At 43.6% G+C, this 10,858-nt stretch overlaps 1 protein-coding gene and 1 long non-coding RNA gene across 3 annotated transcripts in view; one reads left to right on the forward strand and one right to left on the reverse strand.

The window, feature by feature from the left end:
- The window catches only part of nova2 (NOVA alternative splicing regulator 2), a 78,644-nt gene extending 68,643 nt beyond the window's left edge, over positions 1-10,001 (reverse strand). Inside the window, exons 1-2 of one of the 2 annotated variants that reach the window (XM_023416082.2) lie at positions 9,078-10,000; positions 6,109-6,177 (exon numbers count right to left, since the gene is read on the reverse strand). In XM_023416082.2, coding sequence (XP_023271850.1) covers positions 6,109-6,177; positions 9,078-9,234 — 226 coding nt within the window. In that variant the 5' untranslated portion in view covers positions 9,235-10,000. Of the gene's footprint in view, positions 1-6,108; positions 6,178-9,077 lie in introns of both variants that reach the window. The other variant, XM_023416083.2, reaches the window with a different exon arrangement.
- Positions 9,641-10,174, forward strand: LOC147818574 (uncharacterized). Its single transcript, XR_015437845.1, has 2 exons — positions 9,641-9,759; positions 9,876-10,174. It is a non-coding gene; the product is annotated as an uncharacterized LOC147818574 (long non-coding RNA).
- Positions 10,175-10,858: the final 684 nt, after the last annotated feature.

Raw genomic sequence — 10,858 nt, forward strand, 5'->3', positions numbered from 1 at the left:
GGGGGGGGCGGCGGGGGCTGAAGATCACAAATCCTTTCTAATGTTCTGTTACATTTCCCTCACACGCTTAACTCTTACGAACGCACCCCGTGTTACCTTTTATAATACTGTCAATGGATTCTAGACTCTTCTGTAGTGCTCAGCAGTTGTTTGGCTTTTTCTAGAGAAAATCGGGCAATTCTGTCCCCTAGCGAACCCCCTCCCCCCCATGAAAAATGTATGACATTGCCTTGTTCTCATTCCCTCAAAGGACACAGCACTGTCATTTTAGAAACATCTGATAAACTGGAGATTCTGTTTCTATCATAAGTAGTACAAATCACGTTGGTTTTACCAACCATTTAAGAATAATTTACACAAGCATCAAAACAACAAAGCATCTGGATTTCAGGGGATAGTTTTACAGTTCAACGCTGCTCTGAATGTTTCCCACTCTAAGACCAAATATCTGAAAACCTGTAGGATAACGACAGCTTCCAGAAATCAGCTCCAAATACGGGGTTTCATTCTAAATATATCACAAATGTAGGTCACATGTACACATGCAGTCCAGACCAGGATCTCATGCAACTTTGTGTGAAAACATCAGATGTCAGACCCACATGAGAGGCAGAGCCTGAGGTGCAGCAGCGTGCACACCCGGCCTCGGCTGATGAAGGAGGGCTCTGGTATGGAGCTCTGGGGACCTGGAAAATATTCATCTCCCCTAAGCAGGGAGAGTTAAGGGGGGTGGGGGGGGCAGGCTTTGTCTAACACACCCCCTCTGCTCTTTTGTTAAGGGGTGGCATTCACACACACACACACACACACACACACACACAAACATGTAAAGCTCTCCTGCAGTGAGGCTCTGACCAGCTGTCTTCAGTCTGAAAGACGGTCGTCGTCCCTCATAAACACACAGAGTTCGCAGAGGAAATCTCTCTATCTTTAACGTTCTCCTCTGCAGCGTCTGAATGTTTCCCTTTTTTCTCCATGTCATCCATTCAATTTAGATTTGACATTTAAGGTGATGCCTCTCGGTGTGCAGAGGGAGCTCCAGTTTCTTAATCACTAGATTCGGATGCTGGCAGCAGCCGCCATAAGGTCCTTCAAATTCCTGCGACTCTTTCAATAATCAAATATTTGGAGAAGAAATGAGGCAGGGAGTTTCTTAAAGCTCGAATTCCCAGATATAGATGCCGTCCGAGAACCTGCCTCACAGTGCTGCTGAGTGATTTCATTACTAAATGCTGCAGGTCTACATTTAGAAAGGTCTTTTTTATCAGAATTTTGAAGTCCGTATCGTCAAGTAACAGATGAGCATGTCCTTAAAAACAGATTTTATTTTCTCTTAAAGGTACCAAGATGACTCACAACACCAGCAGCATTTAATACTGTGTTTTATTTTCATGCCAACAATCATTCTGTGTGTTTTAAAATGGAGGATATTTCAATTTTAAAATGATGCTAGTTCTTTATAGAAAAATAATAATAGGCTCCTGTTATTTTGCAAAAAAACAAAATCAGAATAAATGATGGGATTCTAAAACATGGGAGCTAGAAAAAAAGTTTTAAAGGAAATTAAATTCATGTTCGGTAACAGACGAGCGAATGTCCCATTCTGCTGATCAGAAACAGCGAGCCAGCAGAGTAATGTGTTAGAAGAACAACACACAAATTCAGTCTGAATAGAAGTTCAGGGAGAACCAATCAAATGCCTCCGTACTGAAACGATCCCTATCATCAGGGCGTCTGCGTAGAAATCGAAGCAGACACAGCGGCTACGCTAACAAAGATACTGAAGCAGCCGCCTCCTTTTCCTTTCTGCCTTCACTGTGTGTGTGTGTGTGTGTGTTTGTGCGTGTGTGTTTGTGTGAAAACCGGTGAGTATTGTTCATGGACCAAGGCTATTTCAGAGGAGGGGGCCCATCCACTCGTCCTCGCTGCATCGGCCCTTTCATCGCTCCCTCATCCATATTCATCGCCGCCCCGCTCTCCTCACCTATCAGCGACCAGCTAGCTGTGACTGGCGTCTCGCTTCACCAATCGCACGCTTCCCTTTGTGGGAACATTCCCACCTCTCGGCGCCTTCACCCCACCCTGTACAATGGCTTCTTTTTTTTACTTTGACGCAGTGGCTTGAAAAAAAAAGAGGAAGAGGAGAGGGTGGAGGATGAGGAGGAGAGTTGCAGCTTCTGCTGGCAGAGTCCCGCCGACGGCGGCTGCGAATCGATCGACAGCCTCGGAAACGGTTGCCGAGCGAGCCTCGTCAATGGCTGCCTGCAATTGATGAAGGGGGTGGGTGGAGGACAAAATGATGGGAGGACGAGGGTGAAGGAGGACAGGAGGAGGAGGAGGACGATGCAGTCGTGATGGTCTGAAGTAGAGCATGATTAGTATGGATGAGGAGGAGAGGAAGATGGAGAGAATGAAAGAGGGAGAGAGGAGAGGGAGCAGCCGAGAACCGCTCGGGCTCGCGAGTGAAGAAAACAGGCGTGTCGCAGAGGAGAACGCAGTGTTCTGCAAGAGACCGAGGCTAAAGGACGAGTGTGAGCTAAGAAAAGTCACCCCGTTTTTTAGATTCAAACGATGCTCCACATTCAAGACTCATTGTATGAACAACACAACTCTGTCGATTCTCCAAAACTTCCTATTTCATTTTTTTTTTAAAACTACTTATTCTGGCTCCCGGTGTAATTTTGCATGTTCAAAGCTAAACATGGAGCTTCTTCCTCCACGGCCACACAGCCGATCAATGCGAGGAAGCAGCTCTGCTTTGTATGGATGTCCCAAAAAAAGATCCTCCACTCAGCTTCAGGAGCAACAGAAAACACAGATCAATAGCATCAAAGGCCCCGTCTCATACAGCCAAGGCTCAATACACAGCAAGCACGCGCGTGTGTGTGTGTGTGTGTGTGTATGTGTGTATGTGTGTGTGTGTGTGTGTGTGTGTGTGACTTTGCATATGTTAAGTGTGTTTGTGCATGTGCGTCCATCTGCAACACAGCTCATCATTCACACACACACACACACACACACACACACACACACACACACACCTTCATCTCTCATTTAGCTTCATCTCTGCTTCTTGCAACTAAAGTCAGACAGAAAAGATATCTACATCATACACACACACACACACACACACACACACACTCACACACAGACACACACTCACACACACACACATACACACACACTGCTAGTCCCCTGTCGCTTGGCAAGGGCATTTCAAACCTCCCCTCCTCCTTCCCAACACAGACTTGCCAGTCAATCCATTTACTAAATGAATGTATTATATCTTACAGACAGGAGAGGGAGAGGAGAGGAGAGTCTTTAGTCTTTACTATAAAGTGATGAAAGGACTGAAGGTCTGTACGTCCAGGTCAGCAAACTTTCCCCTGACTGTAAAACCTGGAGGCGTATCTGCCTTCATGTTCATTTTCTGACCACCTACATGAAAATCAAAAAACAAAAAACAAAACATCCAATTTATTTTGCTTGTGCTTACATAAGACTTCTTAATGGCTTATACAAGCAGTTTTTTCCCTGAAATCTGTGTTTGTTTTGAACGGACTGAATCTGAGTCATTTCTATTAGGCTAGGACGCTGCTGTTGGATGTTGGAGTATTGGTTATATACGATACCCTAAACAATTATCAGTCCACAGTGTTAGCGGAGAGTTATAGCCTCTCATCGTCTGGATGCTGTTTTTTTTTTTTTGAAGCTAATGAATTCTGATCATTTTGGGGCTTAGAAATGATTTTATTGTTAGCTGACCTCTAGCAGCCATCGTGATTATGGGGGAAGTCGGGTGACGTAATATAATGAGCGACAAAGTCTACGTTAGCTTGGAGTGGATGGACGGGCCGAAAAAACACACGAATTTCACCCAATAGACCACAGTTCATTTCCTGTGTGAAACTGATAGTCAGAGCTGTGTTTTTTTTTTGTTTTTTTTTATATCTATGGCCACTCCACAACCTTATGATTGTTACCATGTGTTTGTTATTGTAACCATGACGACACAGGTCCTTTAACCTTAATGAAGTACTTTATTTTAATCCTTCCCTGAACCTAACCAAACTGTGTTCGTTCCACAAGCTTACCCGCATGTTGATTACTGTTACCATGACGACAAAGATCCGGTATGCCTCTAAGGGTCGTATCCAAAGGTAGGGTCATACGACCTATATGGTCCTTTAAGTTGGAGCACTTTTCAGTGCCTCATGTTTGTAGTCCCTGCTCCAAATTATATTATATTATATTATATTATATTATACTATACTATACTACATTATATTACGTTGTATATAAAATGTATAAGTTGTATGTAAATATTTTAACCTTTCAACCTGTGTGTGACATACTGTAACTGTGTTTTGAAGGTTGATGCGTCTCTGCACTGAAGCCACTGAGGTAGTTGTTTTTGTAAATGTATTGTTCTTGGCTAATAAAGTGATATCGTGGTGTGTTTCAGGTGATTTATTGTCTTATTTCCAGCTGGTGTTCAGTAGCCTTGTACATCCTCCTACCCTGAATCATTTTGGCCACATGATACTGTAAAAGCATTTAACTCCAAAACAGCTGTAAATCCTCCTGAAGGCTCTGTGTGATATTCGGATTTTCTTATTTCATTGTCAAATGTAATACACTGAGAGAAAATAATTCATACTCCATGAGGTTTTTTTCTTTATATATTGTAGTCCACGTAGTTAAACAGCTGATGCCTGATTGGCCGGCAGCAGCCGATCCTATAAAATTACTGGAAGATTTTGACTGGTTCAGTCAGGATCAAGTCTGGCTTTGAAAATGATCTGAGGTTAAACATCTGAAACAAACTTAAATATTAACACTGAGCTCATTAAACGTGTCTGATCATATGTGTACACGATTAGAAGGAAATCTGAATTCCTTTAATGCCGGGGAGAACCCCACTGAGCCGGGGTGAGGGGCCGGGGGGATGCAGAGATAAGAATGGGTTTGGGTTGGTGGATTAGAGGGGTGGTGGTGGGTGGGGGGTGTTGGCAGCTACTGCAGTTACCCATTGATCCTTTCGTCTTTGAGACCTTCAGCTTTTTATGAGAAGTGGTCGTGATTTATGACCTGCAGGGTTACAGCGGTCCCATGTCATCCCCTATCTACTGTGTGACAGCTGACCAGCTCTTTCTCTCCAGTGTTGCTTCCCGTTTTCCACACACACACACACACACACACACCCACACACACACACACCCACAAACGCACGTACGCACACGTGTTTGGATAAACCCTGGACACAAACCACCTGGAAGCTCAGTGGAAAAATCCAAGTCCATCTTTTCTCGTCTTCTTTGAATTAAATCTCACTTCTCATTCACACAGCAGCTCTGATCGACATGAATGGAAAACACTTTGCTCAGGTATTATTCCTTACATCTGGATATATTTCTACGCTGCAGCTGTTGGGTAAAAAAAAAACATGACAGACAAATGATAATTTTCTGCTCCGATGCAGAGGAATACTTCTGAAGATTTAGACCTTTTCTTCTTTCTTTTGGGGCCCTACACAACAAGTTTCGATTCGACCCGTGAGGAAGGAAAAACATTATAACTACAGTCATGTGACTTTTACTCAACAGCAGCTGCGCGGTGCACACTGAAGCCGTCATATATAACACTCTGAGCACAATGGACAGCGAATGAACATTTCAACAATACATCAGCAGTCATAAACCCCAAATGCTTTGATGATATGGCTGGCATGAGGTCAAAGGTCATCAGGACTCATCTGTGCAGTAATGTCGGGTATCATGACAAAAGAAACACTGGATTTGTATAAAAAGCATGAAAATGGATGTTATGGAACTGATAACATACAATATAAACAATATCTGCATGCATTATCCTGAATCATGAGTAGAATATGAAGGTGTTACATGTTACTTTAAATCCTATTTAAATGTCAGGCCCTGCAGCAGTCAGACAATGCCCTGAAATTTAGATTTTGGCTCTGCAGGATTTGGCCTTTAAGAACAACAACATGAAGCTACGTGTTATCACTGCTGAATCAGTCCTGCATTGAAGAAGGTTACAGTAAAGATTATAAAACAGGCAGAAGATCAAAATCAAAGTCTCTCTTACCATGAGTCTCAGTTTCTTGGTGAGGGAATACAATGCCTTCAGTTTCAAATAGGGGCTGCAGGAAGGCCACTACAGAGAGAGGAAGCACAGGGGTGGGGAGTGTGTCGCGTAAACTAATCATTCAGAGAAACAACCATTATCATGATCTCTTAGCAGTACTTTGACTTTATATAAATTTAAAACTGCAGCCTGAGTGCAGATTAAAAAAAAAAAAGAAAGTATAAATACAAAAAACATATTCTCAGTGAAAATATACAGGCAATATACAGCCACTAGAAGGTGAATGTTTTCTTCTGCATCAAGGGCCAGGAATAAAAAACAATTTCTGCATCTTATTAGAAATTTAAAAGAGTCATTTAGGCTAATCTCTCTCTCTGATTAATTCAAGCTGTAAATGTCAGTTATAATAGAGCTCATCAAGACCAGATTCTTCCAACATGTCACTGGAACAAACACACATTTTGAAAACAGAATTGAATTCAAAAAATGTTTCACCAAAGACCCGCAACCAAGCTCTGATTCCTCTTTGTTGTTTATCTCAATGTGTGTGTGTGTGTGTGTGTGCGTGTGTGAGCGTGTGTGAGCGACTTGGTCATTTTCGACCAAATGTCATCCGATCATCAGCCTGATGCTGCTAGCTGAGGGAGTGTTGACCTGGTGTTCAGCGCGGCCTGAGTAAAAGCCTGCTCGGCCATGCTCATCATCATCATCATCATCCCAACCTTTTCATTTGTCTAAATGGACGAGCTGCCTGACTGTTACAGGCAGGAGGATGGTCCTCTGGGGGGGTGGGGGATGTGAGCCTTGGGATTTTACATACAGTGAAGAGGAGGCCTTTAGTTCTCCGAGCGCTGCATCGATCTGCAGTTAAACAACGCCGGCTACAACCTGCAGCTCACCCCCCCCTCAGCCGGACACTCTCTCTGTGTGATTATTACTCTGGAGGTTTGTCCGTCATGTTTTCTGTTGGGAGCTGAAGTAACTGTTAAAAATGACTGTCAGGGCCAGGTCACCAAAAAATCTACAAAAAGATAACAACTTATTGATTTTTTTTTTTCTTTAAAGTTGTCCCTATTATTGTTAAAAAGGGACAGACAACTCAAACACTTAACTTTGATTTATTCATTTCATTTTATGTTCTTATAACCATCACTAAATTTACAGCTTTGAAAAGCCATGTGACCAATAAATCAGGAAAATAATGACACCTCAGTGTTCATATCAGTCATGTTGACCACCTCTAACATGATGGAGGCGCCTCTCTGATCAAACCTGCAGAATCTCACAGAGAAAAAATCATTTTTTTTATTTTTATTTGAATATTTTATTCAGTTGAATGTTTTCTAATTTATCTCAGATTTGACTTATAATTCACTGAGCATTAGTCATCTGACTTTAAGGATATGCTAACACAAAACACATTTCATCAATCTGTGTGTGAGTGCAGAGTTTTAACGCGTCTGCACACTGTTTGAGACTTTTCTTCCCTCAGGGGATAAAACATTGAATATTTTTTGACATGAAAAATAATCAAATTTAAACAAATTCAACATAAGAGCTAAATACAATTTCAATCAGAAAATATTACTTCTTAGCATTAAAGCTGCAGGTCGATTAAAATCTTTTTTCTTTGCGTGATTGTTTGTTTTTTTCTAAATCGTGATGACCATAACGGCAGACGTGACCTTAAAGCTTGGCTCTCTGCCACTTTGTACTGGGACATTTTTTCTCAGTCTTGTAAATGACACATTTCCCAGTGTCTCCCAAAGGAAGCTGTGTCCAAAGATAGACTAACATGTTCACACTGACAGTCAGATTTAACAGTCTGCACTAAAAGCTTGGGTCTCCCAAAATCTACAAACTGTAATTAGAAGCTTTTAAATCATTAGAACATTGTAGAGTCAAAATCTTGAGCTGCATATGAGAGAGGAAAAAATCGCCTGAATCTTCACCATATCTTCACTGAGCGCACGCGGTGCTGTGTAAGTAAGACATTTAAAGGTGTATTGTATGTCCAAATGTCCATGATGGGGTGCATGGCCAGGATAGGCTACTGATGGTTGTAATGATGGGAATGCTTGGCGCATGACAGCATGTAAACAAAAACCAAATATGGTGATTGCCATGGAGACATATCCATATTTCATCCAACCAGAGAATAATGAAGAAACATGATTGGAGAAAATTAAGAGAGAGAAAAAAATCTCTCTCTTCTAGCTGCAGGTTATTAAAATCAGGACAGCAAAGCATGGTAAAATATACAGGCTCTGACATACTGCAATAACACAGAGACACTGTCGCATTCTGAGCTGCTCTGGATCCCCCCTTGTTCTCTCTGGCTCGCCACAGGCCTGCTGTTATTATGAGTCCGCTTGTTTATCCGCCTGTGTAATTGTACACAAAGCGGCGATGGTGGCTGATGTGTGAGATTATCACAAGGTCATCCGTCGACGGGATGAGAGCCTGCGATCACGCACCAGCCTGATCTGGCTTTCACTTGTTTACATCCTTCTGTTGGCTCCAGCATGGCCGCTGTGGCTGCGCGTAAATCTTAAGACGCAATAAAAACACCCAATTCTGCTGATCTGAAGAGGCTGAGGGAGTCAGGATGTGAGCGAGGGGAACCGGCGGCTTCCCTCCAAATCCCCCCTCAGCCCCTCTCATTGTTTCCTTCCCATCAAAAGCGGCGGCCTGTGATTATTTTCATGCTGATGGAAAATGACTGTCACACATTTAGAAAGCGGGTAAAAATACCGTGCTGCCTGTATTTATAATCACCGCGTTATTGAAGTACAGATCTATGAGTGCGGGGCTGTATAGCATGCCGCTGCGTACGTCAAGAATCAGATCAACCTGCTCCCCTTTCTCTCTCTCTCTCTCTCTCTCTCTCTCTCTCTCTGCCTGGCTCAGGACGAAGCAACATTGACCGAAACCCGAACAGCTCCCCGCATCCCCATCGCTACTCTTACCTCCCGTGTTTGTGCGTTTGGTGCTGCTGGCCTCCGTGGGAGTCTCCAGGGGTCTTTTACGCGAGTCCGGGGGATCGGACTCCATGTGTGGTTGTTGATTGTGATGGTGAGGATTTGAGAAAATCCCGTTTTGCTGTACTGCTCCGCCGGCCATCATTTTCGAGCTTGCTCTTGGATGCTTGGGTTGCGTTTGCGTTTAAATCCCCCCTTTTCCGTTTTTTTTACGCAGCGTAGCCGTGCAGATGAGTCCTTGGAGAAGGCGAAAGCGATTTAGGAATTGGAAAATACGCCTGTTTCTTACGGACGGGGGAGGTTAGCTGCGCGTTTCTCCGTGGTGCGCCGTGCGTACAGAGAGATGCTGCGCAGGGACAGAAAGCGGCGGATGATCGGTTCAGAGTGGGGGGGAAAAAATCCGAAACCTCTGCAGATGGAGTATCTTCTAGGCTACTAAAAAAACGTGCAAATGGAGCGTCAATTTTCCATTAACCTTCAGATATGCGGGCTAGGATATGTGTGTCATTCCGCTGCAACCGGATAAAAGAGCGTACTCATGTCAGGCAGTGAAGGATGGTGGCGCTCCTCTGCAACAGCAGCGAAACGGAACAATAAATAAAACAAAACAAAATCACAACCGAAAGACAAAGAGGCGAAATCAACCGAGGAAAGAAGAAAGAAAGGAAAGGTCGGTGAAGCAATAATAATAATAATAATAATAATAATACAAAAAAAAAATCCGATGCGTTACTGGCAGGCTATAATTTTCTTTCTTCTTATCCTGTCCTGGGTCCGATCATGAAGACACCCAGGGGTGACAGGGTGGGTGAGGAGGGTCCGGAGACGCGGAGCTGGAGGAACACACAGAGAAAGAGACGTTTTTTCCTGCTCGTTCTCTCGGTGAAGATGCTGCAGTCTTGCGTTCAGAGCATCCCTTCTCTGACTGGCTGCTGGAGGGAGCGCAGGGGAGCGGCTGACGTCACAGGGCCTCGCGGTGCCTTCATGGGCTTCCCGTAAACTCGGATTTTCAATACTCTTAAGTAAAAGTGCAATTTTCGGTGTGTTTTAGTGCCTTTTGTCCAAAATAAAGTCAAGAATTGTTATTCCGGGGAATGTGTTTTATATTTAGAGACACTTTTTTGATCCAGAGATTTGGTGCAGAAAAAAAACACTTTATTGTATTGGTACAGATTATATCACAATGCTGGTGATAGTGGTCTTTTACCATCTCATTGTCCAAAACACGCTACTACAGGTTTTTATGCAAAACGTAATCACACGAAGTCAAGTGAAAGCAGGGGGGGGAATGAATAACAACAGATAGATATGCTATTGCATGCGAACCAGATCATGAGTTGTCTTCATTTCGACGACACGTGAACGCGTCACGAGAGAGAAAGCGAGAAAAAATGAGAGGGAGAGAGAGACGCCTCCGTCGAGACGCGATTGGCCGAGGATGCATTTCTCCAGCAAAACGAAAAGGACACAGATATATTCGCCCGGCGGAGTCACATGACGGAGAGGAAAGGATGCGGCGGCGGGTTTTACTCTGTTACAGCCGCGGCAAATGCAATTATGGCTGAACGGGAGCCTGAAGGTCCCGCTGCGGCTGTTTGGAGGTCTGTAGCGCTGCCTGTCAGGAGGCCAAGAGAGCCTCCAACACACCTGGAAATCTGCAGCAGGAGAAGAGCTCACCTACAGTTTTCTGGCTCACATGTTTAAAGATTAGAAATCAGCAAGTGAATTGAGCTGGTGGAAGTTTAAGGAGGATTCCTTCTTTTTGTTGT

This window comes from Seriola lalandi, unplaced genomic scaffold (assembly GCF_002814215.2).
Source record: "Seriola lalandi dorsalis isolate HSWRI2012SDOR001 ecotype SW California unplaced genomic scaffold, Sedor1 jcf7180002054560, whole genome shotgun sequence".
In the NCBI taxonomy this organism is placed as follows: domain Eukaryota; kingdom Metazoa; phylum Chordata; class Actinopteri; order Carangiformes; family Carangidae; genus Seriola; species Seriola lalandi.